The 25,160-nt window shown below is 43.4% G+C and overlaps 1 protein-coding gene across 2 annotated transcripts in view; it reads right to left on the bottom strand.

Annotated features, from left to right (window-relative positions):
• Positions 1-25,160, bottom strand: part of LOC126266886 (discoidin domain-containing receptor tyrosine kinase B-like) — a 358,246-nt gene that overhangs the window by 8,012 nt on the left and 325,074 nt on the right. For both annotated transcript variants that reach the window (XM_049971552.1, XM_049971553.1), the window contains 3 exons: positions 18,509-18,706; positions 6,668-6,760; positions 5,355-5,496 (listed from right to left, as the gene is read on the bottom strand). In XM_049971552.1, coding sequence (XP_049827509.1) covers positions 5,355-5,496; positions 6,668-6,760; positions 18,509-18,706 — 433 coding nt within the window. The remainder of the gene's footprint in view (positions 1-5,354; positions 5,497-6,667; positions 6,761-18,508; positions 18,707-25,160) is intronic.

Below are 25,160 nucleotides of genomic sequence, written 5' to 3'. Positions count from 1 at the left end.
TGATGTTTACGGACGAAGCTTGTTTTCGTCAGAGCAGATATTGGACACGTTAATGAGGACGTGGTAGGTCACTGGTCGGTGTGGCCGAGCGGTTCTAGGCGCTTCAGTCTGGAACCGCGCGACAACTCCCGTCGCAGGTTCGAATCCTGCCTCGGGCATGGATGTATGTGATATACTTAGGTTAGTTAGGTTTAAGTAGTTCTAAGTTCTAGGAGACTGATGACCTCAGATGTTAAGTCCCATTGTGCTCAGAGCCATTTGAACAATTTCGTGGTAGGTCGGACAGGGAGGAACTGGCATATATCTTAGGTTGTCTACATGATATAAATGGCGCACACAAAGTCTGTTAAACGGTACTAAAACTTCAGTTGTGGTGGTGGGGGTGGTTAGTGTTTAACGTCCCGTCGACAACGAGGTCATTAGAGACGGAGCGCAAGCTCGGGTTAGGGAAGGATTGGGAAGGAAATCGGCCGTGCCCTTTCAAAGGAACCATCCCGGCATTTGCCTGAAGCGATTTAGGGAAATCACGGAAAACCTAAATCAGGATGGCCGGAGACGGGATTGAACCGTCGTCCTTCCGAAAGCGAGTCCAGTGTGCTAACCACTGCGCCACCTCGCTCGGTCTTCAGTTGTGAGTGAACATTATGCAGCAAACTGTGATTTCTACGTACTTTCTTTCACAAGTGTACGTGATTAAAGTTGTACAGATCATTTTGGAACACCTGCACTTTGGGAATTACAGCTTTCATTTGATATAAGTAGAACAATTTTGCTGTTAAAAAACATGGATTCATTATTCATATAAAGTTACTAACGGAGTACGTGGCATAACCCAGGTATTTCTATATTCGAAACTTCTATTAATTTATCTTCTCAACCCCCCTTCTAGACCCCCCCTCCCCTCTTAGTCTCCTTCCATCTCCTTCATCTGACATTCTCTCTGTACATATCCTCCTACACTCTTCTCTGTGATCATTTGATCCTCCCTCCTGTCTCTGTCCATCTTGCATTCCCCCTCTTTCTCTGATCATCTACTCTCTGTCTCTCCAGGTAACCATTCCACCCCAGTAGGTGGCAGGAGGTTCTTATGCCCACATTAGTTCTTCCCAGATCGTAAATAATGTTTAAACCAAATGTGATTAAAACCGTTCCTGTGTTTTAGTATGAGCATTTAACGCATAGCTTTGCACCTGTAGGCACATGTCAAATATATTTCATATATATTTAAAATATTTCACACGAATTTGTGCACACATGTCACCTAAAGTCAATTTGCAGCAGGGTTTTTGGAACATATACAGTATTTGAACATTATGAAGTACCTCGAAGAAAACGACTTATTGACACATAGCACGGTTTCAGAAAATATTTTGCTTGTGAAACACAACTAGCTCTTTATCCTCATGAAGTGCTATCGACAGTGGAGACAAATTGACTCCATATTTTTAGATTTCCGGAAGGCTTTCGACACCGTTCCTCACAAGCGTCTCAAAACCAAACTGCGTGCCTACGGAGTATCGCCTCAGTTGTGCGACTGGATTCGTGATTTCCTGTCAGAAAGGTCCCAGTTCATAGTAATAGAGGCAAAGTCACCGAGTAAAACATAAGTAATATCCCGCGTTTCCCAAGGAAATGTTATAGGCCCACTATTCTTCCTGATCTATATTAACGACATACGAGACAATCTGAGTAGCCCTGTTAGATTGTTTGCAGATTATGCTGTCATTTACCGTCTTGTAAAGACATTAGATGATCAAAAAGACTTACAAAATGATTTAGATAAGGTATCTGTATGGTTCGAAAAGTGGCAATTGACCCTGAATAAGGAAAAGTGTGAAGTTATTCACATGAGTAATAAGGGAAATCACCTAAATTTCGATTACGCGATAAGTCACACAAACCTCAAGGCTATAAATTCAACTAAACACTTAGGGATTACAATTACAGATCACTTAAATTGGAACGATCACATAGATAATGTTGTGGGTAGAGCAAACCAAAGACTGCGATTCACTGGCAGGACACTTAGAAGATACTACAGACCTACTAAAGAAACTGCTTACGACACGCTTGTCCGCCCTCTTCTGAAGTACTGCTGTGCGGTGTGGGATCCGCATCAGGTGGGACTGACGGATGACAACGAAAAAGTACAAAGCAGGGCGACTCGTTTTGTATTATTCCGAAATGGGAGAGATATTGTCATAGACGTGATACGTGATTTGGAGTGGCAATCATTAAAAAAAAGGCGTTATTCGTTTCGACGGGATCTTCTCATGAAATTTCAATCAGCAGTTTTCTCCTCCGATTGCGAAAACATTCTGTTAGCACACACCTAGATAGGGAGAAATGATCATCACGATAAAATAAGAGAAATAAGGGCTCGCACAGAAAAAATTAAGTGCTCGTTTCTCCCGCGTGCCGTTCGAGAGTGGAACGGTAGAGAGACAGCTTGAAGGTGGTTCATTGAACCATCTGCCGGGCACTATATTGTGAATAGCAGAGTAATCACGTAGATGTAGATGTGTATCTCTAGCAAATTTCGCTTTGCGCTTTCTTTCCCACGTAGCTCTATGACGTCGTTCCTCCTGAGGTTGACGTCGTTTCTGCTGAGCTATGTGCCGTACAATGGCATAATTTTGCAGGGACACGCAGCGGTATACGTGCGCCCTGTCTGCGAAATGTGATGGACAAAAAAGTAGTAAATTAAAATTTCATGCAAGATGCAGCTGTTTTTCAGCCATTTCAGTGCCCATGACGGCACATCTTCTAAGTTATGTCTCCTACAACGATACATTTTTCTTCTCGTACACTGTGTGATTTATATGAATAGTGTCAACAAAATGTGCCACGAATACAGTAAGCAGTAAAGAAGTAATTAAAATGCCATGCGGCAGTTATACTGCACGATGGCAAAGTAAGCGATAAATTTTTTCCTTCCATGTCAGCTGTCGGCGGTAAAAAGTTTTGTTAAGATTTGAAATAATGTGTAAAACTTGTTGTAAGTCAGTAAGTATTCTCATACTCAAATACTGGATGAATAAAGTAAGGGTACTCGCGTGTCGTGAGCCACGCTACTTTTCCACCTTTGATAGGCAGATAGATCTTATCCATACAGAGATTCTTTCCAGACACTGACATGTGTGGCACGTTTCATGGACATGGATCCAGTGGTTTAGGAGAAGATGTGGAACTTGCATACTTACGTAAAACGTACATTCGTTTTTAATAATGTGTGTGGATTTATAATAGTGTTTTCATTACTTTTTGTAATATTTATGTAAAAACAGGTGCAAAGTATTTTTACATACTTTCGCCGCCAGATGCCCAAATGTATAGACAATTTATTTACAACTTCAGTATCTCTGTTATTCTACATTACTGGCCATTAAAACTGCTGGAACAAGAATAAATACAGATGATAAACGGATATTCATTGCAAAAATATATTACACTAGAACTGGCATGTAATTACATTTTCACGCAATTTGGGTGCTTATATCCTAAGAAATCAGTACCCAGAACAACCAACTCTGGCCGTAATAACGGTCATGATACGCCTGAGCAGTGAGTCAAACAGAGCTTGGATGATGTGTACAGGTACAGCTGCCCATGCAGGTTCAACACGATACCACCGTTCATAAAGACTAGTGACTGTCGTATTCTGACGAGCCAGTTGCTCGGCCACCATTGACTAGACGTTTTCAGTTGGTGAGAGATCTGCTGAATGTGCTGCCAGGGCTGCAGTAGAACATTTTCTGTATCCAGAAAGGCCCGTACAGGACCTGCAAAATGCGGTCGTGCACTATCCTGCTGAAATGTAGGGTTTCACAGGATTCGATGGTAGGTTGGAGCCACGGGTCGTCACACATCTGAAATGTAACGTCCACTGTTCAGAGTGCCGTCAATGCGAACAAGAGCTTACCGAGATGAGTAACCAATGGCAACCCTTACCACCACGCCGGGTGATACACCAGTATGGCGATGAGGAATACACGCTTCCAATGTGCGTTCACCGCGATATCGCCAAACACGGATGCGACCATCATAATGCTGTAAACAGAACCTGTATTCACCCGAAAAAATGACGTTTTGCCCATCCAAAAAATGACGTTTTGCCATTCGTGCACCCACGTTCGTCGTTGAGGACACCGACGCAGGCGCTCCTGTCTGTTATGCAGCATCTAGGGTAACCGCGGCCATAGTCTCCGAGGTGATAGTCCATGCTGCTGCAAACGTCGTCGAACTGTTCGTGCAGTTGGTTATTGTATGTCAAACGTCCCCATCTGTTGACTCAGGGATCGAGACGTAGCTGCACGGTCCGTTACAGCCGTGCGGATAAGATGCCTGTCCTCTCTACTGCTATTGATACGAGGCCGTTGGGATCCAGCACGGCATTCCGTAATACCCTTCTGAACCCACCGATTCCATATTCTGCTAACAGTCATTGGATCTCGGCCAACGCCAACAGCAATGTCGCGATACGATAAACCGCAATCGCGATAGGCTACAACCCGACCTCTATCAAAGTCGGAAACTTGATGGTACGCATTTCTCCTCCTTACACGAGGCATCAAAACATCGTTTCACCAGGCAACGCTGGTCAACTGCTGTTTGTGTATGAGAAATCGGTTGGAAACTTTCCTGAGGTCAGCACGTTGTACGTGTCGCCACCGGCACCAACCTTATGTGAATGCTCTGAAAATCTAATCATTTGTATATCAAAGCATCTTCTTCCCGTGGTTAAATTTCACGTCCGTAGCACATCATCTTCGTTGTGTAGCAATTTTAATTGTCAGTAGTGTACCACGCGCATGGTCGGTAGAGGTATTACTCCAGTGAGTCTTGTGTAATCGGCTGTAAGAGAGAGATATGTTTCTGCATCGCAGCGGGCAGTAGTTCTGTGAAAGGACGGAGTTGTAAATCTTGTCAAAGTATGGAGCTGGCCTATTAGTATGGAAAACAGAGAAGACAAAAACATATAGGGACTATTGTTATGTACGAGCAGGACCTTCCTCTATAATCCAAATTGAACTGCGTAAGTAATTCCTTCGAACTGACACAGCCTGCGCCAACAGTTACACTTCGAAGAAGACAAGGAAGCCAATATACACAGCAATTAAGTAACATATTTTATAATTTATCAGTGTGGGAAAGAATATATTCAATTTTACCGAAAATGACAAATATCTGCAAAGTTGATACCCCCTTGGAGATACACTTCCTATCTAAAGAGAATGCTACAGTACATACAAGATGACTTCCATGTAGCTGAGTGCTGGCTATCGAACTGGCGCAGCTCGGTGACCCCCAGTTAACAGTGACAACGTAAGGCGATGAACTTGGTAAGGACTCACCTGGAGCACCGACTCCCACGCCATCCACCGCACAGGCAGCCCTTCCACGCCGTCCACCTTGCAGTAGTCGGCCTCGTAGAGTTCGTTGTGCGTCCCGAAGTCGCACACCTTCACCTGGTAGCCCTCGCCGACCAAGCAGTTCCTGCACATCCAGTCGACACGACAATGACAAACCATACAATTGCGTAGCAGTCGGCATTACGTTTGCTTTAGAGTAAAAAACAGGACTTGAGTTGGAAAATTATAGCCAGTACAGGTTTGGTCGAAAATGTTCGCCGATAACGCTCGAAATGCTTGCATCAAGGAGCAACTGCGAATCGCATACTATCATGTACCACCATATACGGAGTGACAATTATTGAGCTATATGAAGAAAAACGTGAATTAGTTACAAATTACGGTGTGCACACTCTTTATTGAACGTGTAAACGTCATTACAGATATTCGGATTTAGGTTATGACACGTTTGACTCGCCCGCCATCATTGACGATGATTTGCCGCAGACGAATAGCGAAATTATGCATGATCCACTGAAATAATGGAACATCGATGCTGTCTGTGACCTCCTGAATGGTTGTTTTCAGCTTAGCGATGGTTATTTCTGTACACCTTGTCGTTAATACAGCCCCACACAAAATAGTCGCAGGTGTTCGGATCCTGATAATATGGCGGCCGATCGAGGCACATGCCAGTGGCCTCTGGGTACCCCGGAGCCAGAATGTGGTCCCGAAAGTGCTCCTCCAGGACATCAAACACTCTCCTGCTTCGACTGGGTCGACCTCCGTCTTGCATGAACCACATCTCTGTGGAAATCAGGATCATTTTGGATAATGGGAATGAAATCGTCTTCCAAAACCTTCACATTCTGTTCGGTAGTCACCATGCCATCAAGGACTATCGCACCGATTATTCCGTGACTGGACACTGCACACCACCCAGTCAACCGTTGAGCGTGAAAAGACTTCTCGACCGCGATATGCAGATTGTCAGTTCCCCAAAAGCGTCAATGCTGCTTACAGACGAACCCATCCAAATGCAAGTAGGCTTCTTCGCTAAACCGAGCTACAGTGCGCATAGTAATTCACATCATGTCCCGCGTCCAACCGTGAAGTTCGAACGTCATGACGCAAACCGTTAAGAAGTTATGATGATTTTATTTCATATAGTTCTATAGTTGTCACCCTGTACTATTAGTGCCTGTTGCTTTATTAACTTTCATGAACTACTACTGTTAAGCTTCTTATTCTAGTATCAATCAAACTCTCACGAACACCACAGGCGTTATTAACTTGCAAGTAGTATAGATTTTTACCTTGTGGCAAGATCTCTGTGAACGAAGTTCAGCGTTTCGAGGTATCGCATTCCAGAAGCTATTTGGCAGGCCATATACAGCAAACAGTTAAAGCTGAAACAGAAAAACTCAATGTTTACTACCGAAATGGCCTCATTAATCGTCACAGAACCTTATTCACTACATAATAATACAAACTACCAAGCAAAAAATTAAATTAAAACAGCGAAAGATTGTGTCGCTTCGATTTTCACCTTCTGTGTGTGTGGTGGTCTTCAGTCCTGAGAGTTGTTTGATGCAGCTCTCCATGCTACTCTATCCTGCGTAACCTTCTTCATCTCCCAGTACCTACTGCAACCTGCATTCTTCTGAATCTGCGTAGTGTATTCATCTCTCGGTCTCCCTCTACGATTTTTACCCTCCACGCTACCCTCCAATACTAAATTGGTGATCCCTTGATGCCTCAGAACATGTCCTACCAACTGATCCCTTCTTCTTGTCAAGTTGTGCCACAAACTTCTCTTCTCCCCAATCCTATTCAATACTTCCTCATTAGTTATGTGGTCTACCCAAATAATCTTCAGCATTCTTCTGTAACACCACATTTCGAAAGCTTCTATTCTCTTCTTGTCCAAACTATTTATCGTCCATGTTTCACTCCCATACATGGCTACACTCCATACAAATACTTTCAGAAATGACTTTCTGACACTTAAATTTATACTCGATGTTAACAAATTTCTCTTCTTCAAAACACTTACCTTGCCATTGCCAGTCTACATTTTATATCCTCTCTACTTCGACCATCATCAGTTATTTTTCTCACTAAATAGGAAAACTCCTTTACTACTTTAAGTGTCTCGTTTCCTAATCTAATTCCCTCAGCATCACCTGACTTAATTCGACTACATTCCATTATCCTCGTTTTGCTTTTGTTGATGTTCATCTTATATCCTCATTTCAAGACACTGTCCATTTAATTCAACTGCTCTTCCAAGTCCTTTGCTGTCTACGACAGAATTACAATGTCATCGGCGAACCTCAAAGTTTTTATTTCTTCTCCCTGGATTTTAATACCTACTCCGAATTTTTCACCTTAAATGCTGAATAGTTTTCCAGGAGGAATCAAGGCTTAATGTAAAGGCTGCACTGACACAGCCTTGTAAGAAACCTGTTGAGTAGTTATATATCCCGTCTAAGCCGTTATTCCTAGTACGAATATCATCCTGAAACAAGCTTTCAATTGGAAAATCCTGAACATGATTCACTTCTCGAAATGATGAGAAAAAGGAAGACACATTACGGTTTCGTCAACGACGGCTTATTTTCAGGCGACCTAGACCTGCCTTCATCGATGTAGGACAAGCACCAGCCACTCCGATTCAGGATGACAGGGCCGGTGTGTGAACCCCGCTCGTCTCGTACCATATTCCAATGTGTTAGCACTATTATATACCGCTCAATACACCAACAGCAAATGAAATGACTCAGAACCTTAAAGTCCTTTTTTGGTTTCGTTTAACGGTACGTAAATTGTATATGACAACTGCGATGTTTAGAAACGAGTTTTCGAAATTCAAGTGTGAAATGTTAAAGACACCCTTCGTGAATTCGGATTTTTCGTAATTTTCGTTATTGTGGTGATGGGACTACCGAAATATCGTGTCTCAGGAAGGTGGCCGGCACAGGAAGTAAAGAAGACGGTCTACTGTTGCTCTACACAAGAACGGTCATACGGGACTATGTGTAAGTTTCTTTTATGTGTACATTGCGTTAAAATGAAGAAAGTCGGTAGTTTATTTGAATCTGTGATCCACAATGGAGCTCAAACTGCGATCTTTGCATTTAGTCATCTGCGACCTTTATGGAAGCACAGCTCACAGCTTCAGTTACATATTCAATAGTCCAATTCTTTTTTTACCCTTTCCTATCTTCGGAAATACCGTTTGGTTGTAATTAAAGTGCAGGTACTTACAGAGGTCAGTGTGGGCTGTATTCTAATGCGTTAGTGTGGAGCTGATCTACGCTGGAAAAAAAGTAGTTCCAATTTTGCCCACCTGGTGCAAATTTGGAGCTGCTGGTACAATAAAGAGCGTAGAGATACGTTTCCATGTTTTACATATTAGGAACGAGGGATGGGCAAAAAAGGTCAAACAAGTGAGCAAGGCATAACGTTGATTTCATTATTAACTGCTGCTACACAGTTTCCTCAGTGTGAGAACCGGACACAGTTACATCCGTAAAACAAACGTCTCACAGCAGTTTCGGTGGAATCTGAGCAACGTGTTTCATTATATATACCGACCGTTAGATCAGGTAAATATTGAACGTCTCCGTGGTAAACGCTTCCTTACGCTCAGAGCCAAAAGTCACCTTCAAATAAGGTGATTTTGCAGGCAACTCATCTGAAAAACGTTTGGAGATAACTCGTTCGTGGATGGTTGCACTAACCAGATCTCCCACTGAATGAGACTGATTGAGCGACGTAACATCTTTCCCATCTTGCATGAAAACAAAGGTTTCCATGCAGTTGTGTCCTTCGAAAGCGGGGTTCAGGTGCTGCACAAGGTGGTCTCGAAACCTGCAGACGTTACGGTACACCCGACGGGTCCTCCGAGTGCGCCCTCTTCAAAGGAGAACGGACCGAGAATAAAGGTGCATGTGAATCTAGACCACACAGTTACATGCTGCGAGTGCAATGGCTCTTCGTGCAGAACACGCTGTTGAACGGTGCCCCAAATTCGGAAGTTGTGTGAATTTATTGCATCCTTTAGTGTTGTTCCATAAGGCTTTAAGCACTATGGAACTTAAAACATCTGAGGTCATCAGTCCCTAGACTTAGAACTACTTAAACCTAACTAACCTGAGGACGTCACACACGTCCAAGACCGAGGCAGGATTCGAACCTGCGACGGTAGCAGCCGCGTGGTTCGAGACTGAAGCGCCTAGAGCCGCTCGGCCACGGCGGCCACCCCCTTTAGTGTAAAATGTGGCTTGTTACTCCACAAAATATTGCCCATTTCCCGTCCATATATCAACTTCGATCCTTCCCTGAATGCGAAGAGCAAATGCAGGATATTGCTGCGGATCATGGGGTTTGAGTTGCTGCATCGTCTGGATCTGGACAGGACTGTACGGGTACTAGAGAACTTTCCATACTGCTGACTATAAACAGACAAACGTCGTAACGCTAGACGAGCACTGCCACTATGCGGGACACGTGCTGCAAGGCCAGTTACAGCAACAGCAGGCCCCTCTATAACTTTCACCGTGATAGGCAGCCTTACTCTTCCAGGTGCCACACCGGACTCACCAGTGTTTTTGAATTGCATTAACATTTTATTTAAACCATTTAATGACATCAGGCCTTTCCTCAGACCTTCCCGTCGGCGATACTCTTTACGTGCGGCACTGTAATGGCAGTGGTTCACATAAAACATTTCCACTAACGGCTCACGATCTCTCTTCTCGGTATCCGCAGTGTTCATTCACATTATAGCATGTCAATTGACGGCTTGAATATCATACTGCCAGACAAACAGTGCCAGATTTGTACCTGGTGGCCAATAAAAGAAATAATTTTTTTCCAGCGTAAATCGGTTCCGCTTTCACGCATTAATATATCTGACAAATTTCGCTAGCGTACAGTAACTACAGCAGAAACAGAATCTTTTTGAGTAGCCATAGTTTAATTATAAACACATTATGTATACTTTGTGCAAAACAGATAAAGGATCACTGTTTCGAAACCCTGTAGTTGCCTCCACTTGAAAGCATAAGTTTAAAATTTGCCTGAAAGGTGCCTACAATCTTTCTCTGTAAAGGGGCAAAAGCGTGGCGCCTGCTACGTCATCTTCGGGCTTGGCAATGCTTCAAGTGGCAATGTGTCGACAGATGCTAATAAAAGGCCACAACTCGGTAGTTAATGGCAGTTAATGTGAACTGAAAAGTGAGTTAATGGTATCACACTGGCAGCAAATTTCAGTAAAATTGTGCCCAATGCCACCGTGGACGTCTCACACCATGAGAAAGTCATCACAGCCCCTCTTGCCCACATTTCGCCCTTCTCTTGACGTCTTTGCGATGAAGGTCAAAACCGCAATACCCAGAGTCGAATTCACGTGTTTTTCGTATGTGTGGTCAAGAAAACATATCAGACACATCTTCGCTCACAACAGACACGGAAACACCTTAGGTCGTCGCATAAAGGGCGTCAATGAAAGTACCCCTCTCCCTGGGATATTGATCACCACATAGCACGCGATCGAAAGCAATAGTTCACAGCACGATGGCCAACGGACTTGACGCATTGGTGAAACGGGTTCCCGTCACATAACCGAAGCGCTGTCGGGCTGGCCTAGCACTTGGATGGGTGACCATCTGGTTTGGCGAGCGCTGTTGTCAAGCGGGGTGCACTCAACCCTTGTGAGGTAAACTGAGGAGCTACTTCATTGAGAAGTAGCGGCTCTGGTCTCGTAAGCTGACATACGGCTGGGAGAGCGGTGTGCTGACCACTTTCCCCCTCCCCCCCCCCCCCACCGCCATTTCCGCATCCAGTGACTCACGTGGGGCGCGCGGATGACACGGCGACCGGTGGGTACCGTTGTGCCTTCCGAGGCCTGTTCAGACGGAGAGGCGTGTTCAAACGAAGTTTTTACAGAACGACGAGCAACAGGAGGATGTTTTTTACAACCTTTAACACTGCTGACGCCCTCGGACGTTTGAACGCATCTCTAAGGAAATTGGGGGGCTGCATCACCATCGAACGTTAAAGCACTCTTTGGAGTGCATCAAGACCACATTTTTTGTTCTTGTCTACTGGTTGGAATCACCAGACACGATTGAAAACCATTCGACGAAATCTGGACATGATATGAAGCAGCAAATCTTCTTCAAACCCTTCTGTTTTGCGCCATCCTGTGGCGTGATCTTGCGGGAGTGCAACATTAAAAAGTACATGAATAAAACCTCAAAGGGTTCCTCCAAGATCTCAGAGCTTGGCAACATTCTCAGTGCTACCCATGCACCTTCGTCGAACGCGTTAGACATGTAGCTTCAGAAATTTCGACACCACATCAGCCTGGCAGTTACTCTAGTGCCTGCAGGTTACGCAATAGCGTCGACACCCTTGAGGGGCCTGCCTACCTTCAGGTGTTCAAGCAGCCACCAAGCTGATGTTAAAGTTTCTGACTGGTACGTTTGTAATGTGCTCAACGAAGTTGCGTGGGCCGCACCGATAGCCAAACTGTGGGATCTTAGATGGACACTTTGGCGTTTCAAAAATGGTTCAAATGGCTCTGAGCACTATGGGATTTAATTGCTGAGGTCATCAGTCCCCTAGAACTTAGAACTACTTAAAGCTAACTAACCTAAGGACATCACACACATCCATGCCCGAGGCAGAATTCGAACATGCGACCGTAGTGAACGCGTGGATCCAGCGCTTAGAACCGCTCGGCGACCACGGCCGGCAAAAAGTGATCCTTCAGTTTTGTTGGGCAGTGTAGTTGCAGGGAAGATGACTGTTCCGGCGTAACATCAAGCGCCGACGTGTCGGCCTTGAACGTTACAGCAGAGAGGGCTGTGAGGTGACGTCAGTCAATAGTGTGCCTCTACACGAAGAGAATCTAAGCACTGCGCCGCCTAGCTGCGGCAGCAGTAGACAGCGTCATAAAAAGGAGACAGCAGTGACTTATGGACTGTATTGTTTTGCTTGCATTGAAATTGTTCATACCGTAGGATATTGGTTACTTATATGTCGCCATTTGCTTGCGACACGTCTTTGTGAATACGCAAAGTATTGTCAATTTAACTTGCTGTAATAAACTCCATTGACATCATCAAAATATCCACGCGTGTACTGCCGGTCTACAGTGTCCAACTTTACTTTTTTTCTAGTGATACGAGAAAACAGCTCCCTATGCACTCTATATTAGACGAGTGTACAGGATACAACAAAGTGTCTCCAAGCAACGTTCCTTTGGGTATAAAGTAAGGAAGTGTAAATCATTCACGAAGGAGATTGCTTACAAAATTCCACTCCCATGCGTAAAAGAGCTTCAAACGTCTGATTACTTTCTAAATGGGTTAATGCGTCAAATGACGTTAAGCATGTACAAACTTTATTATAGAAGACTCAATATCCTATATACGTTGGTTTTATTAGTTTCGTATTAATTACGCACATGACGATGAAAAAGTAAAACTGCATTAGTATTTTGTAGCTAATTTGCGCTCCATTTTAAGGTAAACTAGTTTTCCACGTATCTCATTTTTCATGCAACTGAATATGACATCATATCTCCTGAACTATGTGCCATACAATAACACAATTTTGTTGGTAAATACAGTGGCGTATGTCCTAATAGAGTTAATAGTAAAAAAGTAATAAATTAAAACACCGTGCCCGATGCGTAAGTTTAATTACGTCAACAGCGAAAATGTAGTAAGCGACGTACTTTTTTCCTTTAATTACTTGTATGAGGTGTCAGCGAGAAAAAGTTTCTACAAGTTTCGACGTGTGTGCTTTCATTCTCACGTACTGGTTGAATATAGTTAGAGTAACTTGGGCGCCGTGAGTTTCATTGCTTCGAGACATAAAAACAATATCTACCTGCAACGTCTTATCATGTTAAACAGCAATGTACTATTATATCGCTTAATGAGTAAATTAAGAGATAATTTTAAATTCGTTCCGTAATTATATGAAATACTGCAAATGAAATTTTTGTTGCTCACGGTAGCTGTAAGGTAGACGATATGTTTTGGACTTGGGCTGCGCGAAATTAGACGAGCGGTCATGGGCGCTGTAGTCATGGACTGTACGGCTAGTCCCGGCGGAAGTGTGTGTGTTTGTCCTTAGGATAATTTAGGTTAAGTAGCGTGTAAGCTTAGGGACTGATGACCTTAGCAGTTAACTCCCATGAGATTTCACACACATTTGACCTTTTTTTTGTTTGTTCTGGACTTGGGTGACCGTTATAGCCTTGTACTAATGCACCTCATACAAATCAAATGGCTCTGAGCACTATGGGACTTAACTTCTTTGTTCATCAGTCCCCTAGAACTTAGAACTACTTAAACCTAACTAACCTAAGGACATCACACACATCCATGCCTGAGGCAGGATTCGAACCTGCGAACGTAGCGGTCTCGCGGTTGCAGACAGTAGCGCCTAGAACCGCACGGCCACTCCGGCCGGTGACTTCTCCATCGTCATCAGGAGTTAAAATCACTGACTGCTAGGGATGGCATGGTGTTCTGCTTATACAGACGCAATGGCAGCGTCTGGAAACTTACAGGGAGGGCCGGTGTGACGCATGAGTGGAAGGCAAGTTGGGCAACTCTTAGAAGCTGCGTTCCATCGCGGGAATCAGTGAACTTGAAGCGGCAGTTTCAAATGTGGCGCGGGCCCTCGCGCCAGCCGACGTCAGTCGGTCCCGCGGCAGGTTGCAGCTGCGACGAGCTGGCCAGCTTACTTTCCACACCCGAGTCGCTCCGTCCTCGTTGGACGGCTCCAGACTCTGCTACTGCATCGACATAAGCAGAACACCATACCAGCTCCGACAGTGATCGTAACTCCTGATGACGATGGCGTCGATAGCTATCTAAAACTCAACTGCTGTATTCGAAGGGACTCCGTTCGTAAATTAAGAGGACTTTATTCAAGCTTGCCACGGCGAAAGATCCCGATGACGCCGCTATGTAATGAGGAATTGACCACGAGATGTCATGCGTGGCGGAGCAGCGAGTATAAGAGAATCTGTGACAGAAAGTGGGCCAGGACAGCTCAGTCAGTTCGAGCGTGGGCTAGTCACACGAGTAACAGATCAGGGGCATTTCAGAGTTTCTGAAGTTGAACTGATTGTGAGGTGGAAACGCGAAGGAACTACCATAGTTAAACACAAACCTGGGAGACTTAATATACTGACTCACTAGAGAACATCGAGCTTTTAAGACGGTGGTTGTAAAAAACTCGCATGAAACCAGCGAAAGTCCGTGTTGGGATTCAATGGACAGATTTGATTGTTGCGAGTGCCCTGAGAAAGTTAGTGCAGTCGTGTCCAGTGCCAAAAGTGAAGTACAGAGAATATGGTGTTACGGTATGAGGACTATGAGCGCATTTTACACTACTGTGTAAATCGATATCTCCTCTGCCGTTCTGTCAAGTCTTCATATCTTGATTGCACTGATTCCATACACCATGTCACAGACATCACCCATGTCATCGGCGGAGGATCACAAGACCATCCAGTAACCTGTTCTCACCTATAACTCATCAAGTGCTGTCTCCCAGACCTCGCGAAAAGTTACGAACTCGTTCTTCAAGGCCAGATTTGGCGGAATGCTATACTCCCCCTACCCTCCTTAAATTGCCAAGCCTACGATGTTTGCTGTCGGTTGCGTTATCGCCTTCTGTGTTTATTGCTGACACGTGTTATTGACAGGTGTTGGAGTCTCCTAGACCGCGCCTCGTCAACGACGTAACTGTTTTCCTCAGTACGGTACCGTACAGCTCAAAATATGTTGGCACGAATGTGTCGTTTTTAACTTTACCGAGTTTGATTACAATGTTAGTTGATCTAGGGAGGAAGGTGTCAGTGATATAGGTCAAGAAATAAACGAAAAAGGTGACGATTTTACATTAGCCAGTAATCACAGTTCTGCTATCGAACAAGAGGAAGAACTTCAGGAAAATTGTGATGGGGATCTGTCTGTTCCTTCAATGAAATGTTTAAAGTATCTGTTAAAATCGAAAGTGTTCTGAGTAGTGATAAAAATGTAGTTCCCAGCAATGAATGTCATTTTGACAGACTTTCTTTTTGTAGCTATCGGGTGGAATTTTTCCGCGCACATTTAAACCCTGGAATTCAGTATTATTTGGAAATTTATTTGCTACAGAGATTGTAAAATTCAGTACTCTAACAGTCTATTTATGTGTACAATTTGTAAAGGAACTGAAAATATTGTGATTTAATCGCAGAGGTGCTGAAAAATTGTTCCAGTGACACACCAGAGAAATATCTGGTAAACTTTTTATCTTTGAGAGACATAGGAACAATTTCGCCCTTCGTTTTTTTTTTCTTGTATGAACGACTACCATTTGTTCTGATGGGCTGGTGGGATGTCGTACTGTCTAATTACTAGTGTGTGTGTGTGTGTGTGTGTGTGTGTGTGGTAAATGAATGAGTTAAAAGACGCAAGATGTGTTTTATATTATTTTCATCGCACAACAAGCCTTATTCCCATGCCTATGGAGTATTTATGTTAAGTAGAGAAGGCGAGTTTTAGATGGAACCGAAGATCTTCAAAACGGCGCTGCTCAACAATAGAGGCCACGGGGAATGATAGAACGTACGTGCCTCTACTCTGAATGTACGTTCGCAATCTCCGAGTGTGTTACGACGAAATTATTTCACAATGAAAATTTCTCATCAGACCGCAACCACTCGCACGCGAATGTACGTACCCTCTGAATGCATCTAGTCAGTCACGCGCGTTGTTCAAAAGCTTTACTTTTAATATTCAGTGGATTACATTTCCGAAATTAATTTTTGTTTATGCTGCAAATCGTACTTCACGCGAAGTATTTATTACGTAAGTTTCAGGCTCAATTTAATAAAAATAAAGATTCCGAATAATAGAAATAAAGAATAACAATCAAACAAATCAAACCTAAATAAACAGAAAGAAGGAACGTTACAAATTTAAAAGAATCACACAAAATTATGTGCTTTTGTGAGATAAATAGTAAAATGCTGCAAGTTTAGTTTAGTGCAACAAAATAAACTACAAGAATTTACACAACTCTTAAATAATTGTAAAAATGTGTGCTATATAGCATAAATTAAAAATTTCAAATTATTTTTGCCTTAAATCTCGGTTTAAACATAGAGGTCCCAGAGATCCTAGGTCGTGATATACGGTACCTAAAGTCACCTAGCGAGTTAAGGGCTAAACTACCCACAGCGCTCCAAAGGGACCAGTTGAAACACATCAGTTATTCACGCCGACTTGTTTCGAAAGCGCGTCACACATTCTGCTGTTTTCCAGAGTTGTGCTTCTGGGGTGCTACAATATTCTGGCTAACTGCCGTGTGTATCTGTCTAGACGCGAGGGATGTATCCTGCCCAAGTCAGACATTTTGCTTTACGAGACGTCTTGAATTTTTTTTTTCATTTACTTGCCATCTTCGCCTGAAGATGGCAAGTAAGAAACTTGCTGAAACGTTGCTGTGGAACAACACATTGACTCGGCTGTCAATCGGAGATTTAATGATCAAGATTCGCCGAGAAAGCCTGCATTCTCATATAAGTTTCCCTATCGTAGCGAAGTTGGAGACTGGCATGCAGTCCTCACTTATTTCAGTGTAACTGCTATGAGTTCTTGCCTTAAGCCGAACTTCCTACGTGTCACAAGCTGCGACACAGTCGCGAATTGAACAGTGACCGGAATATAAAATAAATATCCCTTACTTTACGTCTATGGTCTCAATTTTTTTTTACATCAGACTTTTGGTTTCGATTTATAATAACAACTTGATATCTCTTTTACAAAAAGTTGTCCTAATATACTGGAGCCATAGCGTCTGGCACTTGTTGATGTCGCTATGGCCCCAGTACATTTGGAAATGTTTTTATAAAACAGATCTGAAGATAGTCATTGTAGACCGATACCGGTAGTCTGATGACAAAAAATTTGTGACCATCGACGTAAAGTAAAGGAAATTTTTTCCTTCCTACGTGTGTTTTACTCGCGTTTCATGGAGATTGTATGGTTTTTCGAGTCATTTAAATGCGGAATAGTGTTCGTTCAAACTGAAATGGAGCTCAGTGACGCTTTCGGAAACTTGGATCGATGTGGGAATGGATATCGAGTCGTGCTTCGAACATCTATGAGCATTCGGTGCATTCAGCCCCCCCCCCCCCCTCTCTCTCTCTCTCTCTCTCTTTCTCCCTCTCTGCCTATCTCTGTCTCTCTCGACCATCAGTAAGCAGATTGCTTATATTATCTCTAGTTGGGTTGCAAAGCTAAGGATCTTACGGCTTTACTTCTCTTTGTCAGAAGATGAAACCACGTAGGTTTGCGTATTCATGAGTAGCACTGAACGGCAGGTGACCTTTGTCCCACTTAACAGTTCTGTTAAGCAAGTAAAGTATTTGCTTTGTATCGCCAGATATAATTATTTAGTCTTACATAATATTTTCAGCTTTATAGTAAGTACTGATGTTGTGGTTTGTCTTTGTGACTGAATGCGGCTCCACCAGCAGCAGTGTCTTGAGATCAGTCTCCTACTTAATTTTGGTGACAATTATTAGGGTTCAAAATTCTTTTTCTATAATACTAACAAAAAAATTAGTTAAAATGGCTCTGACCACTATGGGACTTAACTTCTGAGCTCATCAGTCCCTCAGAACTTAGTACTGGCCATCACACACATCCATGCCCGAGCGGTCGCGCGGTTCCAGACTGAAGCGCCTAGAACCGCTCGGCCACCCTGGCTGGCTATGATACTAACATTCAGATCGTAAAAACGCAAATTCATTTGCATTGCACTAGTTTTCGTCAACAACATGGACCTTATGACATGAAATATTCATCAGCTTCGCGTAATTCGTTCGTAATAGTTAGTAATGCGTTGCCTTCAGAAGTACATCAATGAAATTTACGTCGCGTCTGCATAAGTTTATAGCTTTATGGAAGTATCTTGCCAGAGGAAGGGCTGTAAATAAGCTTCTTCAAGAATGAAAGCTTAAACGGTGTTTCAAACTTTTTGTTGGGTTTCACAGTGCACTCTTTCGAGGCGCTGCCTAGTACTTTGCCTGGCGTGCTAGAGTGAGGTTCGCAGCCCAGCCAGCGCACCTAAGCGAGTTGGCGGCCAGCGGGTGGTCGTCGTCGTCGGCCATCTGGTGCGCCCTGAGGAACTGCGTGAGGTCGCCGTGCTGCAGGTACTCCATGACCACCGCCAGCGGCTCCTCGCTGCTGGACAGTCCCAGCACGCGCGCCAGGTTCGCGTCCTCCAGCGCCGCCAGGATGTGCACGTCGCGCAGGAACACTTGTCTGCAACGCACGGGAGGTGATCGACACTCTTACGACGAGATTCACTTATCCTAAACATTCTTACTATGACATCAATGCTGAAAATCTACGCACTTGCGTAACCCCTACCCACACACACGAAGAAAGGTAAAAACACTTATGTCTTTACGTATGGGTGTTTCAGGAAGAGTGCAAGTATTAAAATTATTTTAATTACTGTGTACTACCAACTTCTAAAATAAACACTCCATATAAAATGTGTCCAATTTTTACTCGTTATGGCGATGCAGCTGTTAGAAGGTAACCAAATCAAATACTCACAAAAGCTATGAAACAAAAGTAAATTCTTAAGATCAAAATCGATTTTCGTAGATTGCATTTCCGACTTCGAACTCTCTTGACAGCACAAGGTGTAACTATTCTGAGGTCAGATATTAATCATTTAGCGCTTATGTTTCTGATATATACTGATCCTCATCTTTAACTACGGGAAGAATGTACGTACAAGCAATGAATTAAAATTTTTACCAGGGTTACAATTCGAGGCCAGGTCTTTGTCTTACTAAGTTCAAGCGCTAACCACTGATCCAAACTTGCCCTTGTTGTGTCCATAGTTACGCGCAGTCAGCGCGTACACAACTTTCCCACTAGAGAGCGTCCCGCTAAGCACAACAGCGCAGGCGCAGCGCTCGTCCGTCTTCGCACTGCGAGATGACGCTGCCTTAAAGACGAACCAAATTCTGCTTCTGCCGATCCGCGTATTAATATGTCACGCAGCCAATGAGATTGCTGCTAACGTTGAACCTTTTCTCTTCGAGGATCACACTTGCGCAGTGATACCTGAACGCGCGAGGTATTATAACGAGTGTACAGACCTCCGATTAGTCAGTCTGCATCAGTCTGCATTAGTCTGCAGTCAAGTTTCAGCCTGCGCCTAATAAAATACCATATTCCTGAACATCGCCATGAAGAGAAATGTATAGACACTTTGTCAAGTATCAGAGATATGTGAGAATAAGATTAACGTACCAAGACCAAAGGAACGTCAGTTTGCTGTAAACAGCATCCAGAATCAAGTTACATAGTCTCTATATTTTTCATTATTTTGATAAATGTACGTGAAAATTAATCATGTTCTGTTTAAAGTTAGTCACCGTCAATCTGCTACTCTAAGCGTGCAAGTGGCATTTCTATCGTCTGACTAACCGCAAAAGATAAACACGCCACGATAAGACCACGAGACATATTGCTGACACTCGCCTACTTCGCTAGAGCGACAAGTCAAATAATCTGATGGTGTGTGTACCGAAGGTCTTACAGTACGCACACCACAACCTTGCAGCTACCACGCCTGCAGGGACTACGTAGTATGTCTGCCTCCCAAACAGTCCCCTAGAACTTAGAACTACTTAAACGTAACTAACCTGAGGACATCACACACATCCATGCCCGAGGCAGGATTCGAACCAGACTGTAGCGCCTAGAACCCTCGGCCACCCGACCGGTTCAGAAATTCCAATTCACGCCTCAGCCCACTGCGATTTCCCTTCTACACTCGCATCAGTATTGTAGAGGCTGTCCAATATTTGAATAGGATTTCTGTACGCCAGGCAGCTGTGGCAGCCGTACTGTCAGTTATCGCACCTGGCTATTAAGGATGAGACCCCGGTTTGAACCCTAGCGCTGGTACACATTTTAATTCATTGCTTCTGCCTACATCATTATATTATGAGGTATTAATGGAGTTATTTTATGAAGTAAGCACTATTCATAATCTCTTGTGTTTAATTTTTCTCTGTAGACTTCGCCTTTCAATCTAGCTCAGATGAAAAAAAAAATGTAAGGGGTAAGGTTAACTTGCAACCAATTATCTCCTGGATGAATTCAAATCTCTATCTTCCTCTACAGGTTTTGCCTTCTACAGCGCCCTCTAGTACCATGGAAGTCAATCCCTGATGTCTTAACAGATGTCCTGTCATTCTGTCCCTTCCCTCTGAGATTCTGCGCAGAACCTCCTCATTCCTTACCTTATCAGTATTTAACTTTCAACTTCATCTATAGCACCACATCCCAAATGCTTCGTTTTTCCCACAGTCCGTGTTTCACAACCATACACTTCTGTGATCCAAACGTACATTCTGTGAAATTTCTTCCTCAAACTAAGGTCTATGTTTGATACTAGTAGACTTCTCTTGGCCAAAAATGGAGCCGTACAAATTGCAGACCGTACTACCTATAGGCAATGACGGCAAATTGAGTCGTCTCTTAGTCTGCAGATGTTAGTTTTATAAGATTAGAATGTGCAGGGGTCGTCATGCTGGAAGAACAAACACATCTTTGTAGCCAATGGTATGGCAGTCCTTCTGAGTGGTTGGTTAAAAGAAAATTAATTTCTTAACGTCAAATATCCTTGTTTACCGTAATCTGGACTGTAAAGGCGGAATGTGAGTAACGATATGCAGCCATATCTTCATAAATCCTTCAATAGCTACTGTGCATTCATCAGAATGAGTGTCTGCATTCGGCTTTTCAGTACAAAAAGTAGTGAGAGCTGTTGCGTGGGGCAGATATAACAGCTCTCCATCACGTAGTAGTTAGTTCGTTCAGAATGTTTTTGCGCTTCTTGAATCTGAGGGACTGTCTTTTTGTTTATAGGGAATCATAGAAAAGTATGCTAACTGGTTTAGCTGCATTTCACATTCTCGTGACAAAAGTTTACACTATTCTATTGGGTTATTTTCCTTTGATCCAGCTCGTAAACGACATTATACGATTCTAGGCTCACGGACTGGAGGTTCTCCCCGTCCTCAAACGTGACGGTCTAAACAACTGATGATAATTCACCTCTATAGTACAAATATATAACGCTAGTAGCATCAGGCAGGAGTCTCATAGACAAACTGATGGATATTGTTTTTATATCCAATACAGGCATTTGGTAACCAGTTACTTACAGTGGATGATTTATTTATGGTATGTCCAATGCAGACATTCTGAGAGTGGTTGTTCCTGTTGATGGTTTTCCGTAGTCAGTCTTTTGAATTTGACCAGAAGTCCATGAAGATATAAACCAAAATACAAAGGAACTAGGTTGACAAAGGAAACTGATGTTGTCACCTTATGTAATCCTGATACGAAGTGAGATCTCCCTCTCAGCACATGTTCATATTAGATTCACTGGTTTCCGAAGTCTTGGAAATTATCCTGGTCTGATGGAGTTGCGTTCTTAACTGTTACCTTACCTTAGATGAATCAAACTCGTTCCAGTAACTTGAAACATGTTTTTAATGATATGGGACTATGGCTCTATTCACGGCAAGAGACAATGGAAGACGGCGAAAAGCGTACACATGTGACAACCGAACTAGATCGCAATCTGAGAAAACAGCACATGGTGGATCTTACCACTCGAACCTGAGACTGCTGGCGAGGGGCGTGTTTTTTAAATCATTAAGGCACATGAACAACATACAACTTCGCGTTTCTGTACTCTTGGATCGAATTTTACTCCTCTCTCTTTTTTCAGTTAACACCTAAATGACGCGTAGTTCCCATCTTAATATTCGTATTTGTTTGTACTTTCGAAATTAATATCTCATCTACTTTAATGTTTAAAATGTATTTTTTAAACATTTGTACTAGTGTCAATGCTCTGTTAATACAAAAAAACAATGTGCAATAACCAGCAATACCTTCCGTTCCCGTACAACAAATATCGATAATTACCTCGTTGTTCTCATCTACACGTTTCCAGATTCGTGTCGGCCCTCTTAATAGCATTGCACTTTTAGGATGATAAAGAAAAATTAAGTAGATAGATGTAATTTGATATCATAAGTAAAAGTATGCAGAAGAATTTAAAAAAAAAAAATTACATGCTGCGCAGATGTTGTGTGTGGCTCCTCTTTAACACACGGTAAACATCTAAGCGATAATCCAGTTTGACGCCATACATTCTGAAGCTTATCTGGAGTCACCAAAGAAAGCCCAACAGAAAGGCGCATTTTGAGCTCTAGAATTGTTTGGCCTAAAGGAGGTACATATAAAGATCTTTCACATAACCCCGTAAAATCCACGTGTGTCAGATCCGTAGAGGGATGTACCAAAGAGCAAACACAGCGTCGTCATATCCACTACAACCGATACATCGGATTGGAGGATATCGAAATAGAAAAGTGCCAGCCTCCACACAGCAATTCTAGGCTGCTGCATCATTCAGAACATGCAATCAACGAAATCTGTATCAAGGTGCAGCATCAGCTGAAGCATGTCCAGGTATATATTTGTTAAGGTTTTTAGCTGTAATAAGAATAATGGACCGTATAAATTTTTTGCTGAGATCACACACGACACATTAACGTTCGGTGAGTCATGCTGATATTCATTTATACACTTCGGCTATTCCGTACTCCATATTCCGATATTGTGAGGATTAATCTTTCCCGTTATGTTGAAGGTTGCCTCGTCACTAAATATCAGACGAGCATCACATGCTTCTTCCTCGATGGTTCCCAGCATTGCCGTAGCATAACTTGAACGTTGACGTAGCGATCGAAGTTTTGCTCTCTGATTTACAATTTGTTTAGTTCTTACAGATGTATCACTATGCACTGAATAGGAAACCTGAACATTTCGCAGTCAACAATGTGGAAAATCCTTCGTATGAGGTCAACAGCGAATTCCTACACTGTGCAGCCCCAGTGAGCTATTAGCCATGACGACAAACTGCGCCGTCTGCAGGGCTGCGTTCATATGCTTCATTCACTCTGAGTTGCACTTTATACGGAAGGCGATTACCTATGAAATATTTCAAGAAAAACATTACAGACGAATGGCCAAAAACAGTGTAATACACGATTCAGTATGTGGAAGACAAACACATATTTAATTTTTGTTTTACGATGTCCGTAATCATTCTGTGTGTCCACTCTTCGTTACGCGGCACATTACTAGCTGGTGCTTCAATTCTGCCCGTACTCGACTCAGCTTATCAGGAGTGACGGTAAGAACAGTTGCTGCCATCTGGTGTCGGAAGTCTTCGATGTTCTGTGGTAGAGGTGGAGCATAAACGCTGTCCTTGACAGAAAGCCACAAGATAAAATCAGACGAACATGGTGACCACTCGAATAGCGCCAGCCAAGTGGCAATGAACAGCTGATTTAGGCAATTTACTATACAGCTGTGGAAACGTGGACGGGGAAATTTGTTGAAAGACGAAATGACCGCTATAAGTTTCACGTTGTGGGACGAACAATTGTAGAATGTCGAGATAGCTCATACCACTGACAGTTACATCAGCGGAGAAGAAAGGGTTCAAGATTGTTTCTGGACACGGCACGGAAAACACTTTCTCGGAATCTCGAACGTGTCAGTTTCATGTGTATTTTCTGCATCCCGTATGCAGGTAGTGTGTCCATTGACCTTTCCCGAAATATGAGAAGTGGCCTCGTCACTGAACATTAATTTCCTGGCTAAGTTGAAATTTTCAAGTTGGTTCTGCCGAGATGCGGACGGTGCAGTTGCCAGTCACTGCTTATGGCTTGCAAGACCTGCAATTTGTACAGCTCCACTCTTCATTCCATACGAAGGATTTTACTCAATATTCGCGGAGGAATGTTCAGTTATGCACCAGCTTGATATGCAGCCTTGTGGTACTTGACATCACGAATCCTGTAGGGTTGTCCACAAACTCGTAAGATTAAGAGGGGTTGAAATCTCCTCTGAACAGCAATTTTCAAGACATTCCAGATACGCTCAAATACGTTCTTGTCGGGAGAGTTTGGTGGCCAGCAGAAGTGTCTAAACTCAGAAGAGTGTTCCTGGAGCAACTCTATAGTAATTTTTGACGTGTGGGGCGTCGCATTGCCCTGCTGGAAATGCCCAAGTCCGTCGGAATGCGCAATGGACATGAATGGATGCTCGTGATAGGATGCTTACGTACGTGTCACCTGTCAGAGTCATATCTAGACGAATCAGGAGCCGCAAATCAATAGACCTGCAGACACGACACTATTACAGAGCCTCCACCCGTTTGAACAGTCCCCTGGTGACATGCGGAGTTCACGAATTCATGAGGTCTCCATACGCGTACACGTCCATTCGGTCGATACGATTTGAAACGAGATTCGTCGGACCAGGTAACATGTTCCCAGTCATCAACTGTCCGATGTGGGTGTTGATGGGCCCAGGCGAGGCGTAAAGCTTTGTGTCGTCCAGTCACCAAGGGTATACGACAGGGCCTTCGGTGCCGAAAGCCCACATCGGGGATATTTCGTTGAATGGTTCGCACGCTGACATTTGTCGATGGTGGAGCATTGAAATCTGCAGCTATTTTCGGAAGGGTTGCACTTCTGTCACGTTGAACGATTCTCTTCAGTCGGCGTGGGTCCCGTTCTTGTATAATCTTTTTCCGGCCGCAGCAATGTCGAAGATTTGATGTTTTACCGGATTCCTGATATTGGAATGATGATACGGC

The sequence above is a fragment of the Schistocerca gregaria genome, chromosome 4 (assembly GCF_023897955.1).
Source record: "Schistocerca gregaria isolate iqSchGreg1 chromosome 4, iqSchGreg1.2, whole genome shotgun sequence".
NCBI lineage: Eukaryota > Metazoa > Arthropoda > Insecta > Orthoptera > Acrididae > Schistocerca > Schistocerca gregaria.
This window is presented reverse-complemented; position numbering and strand designations above follow the sequence as displayed.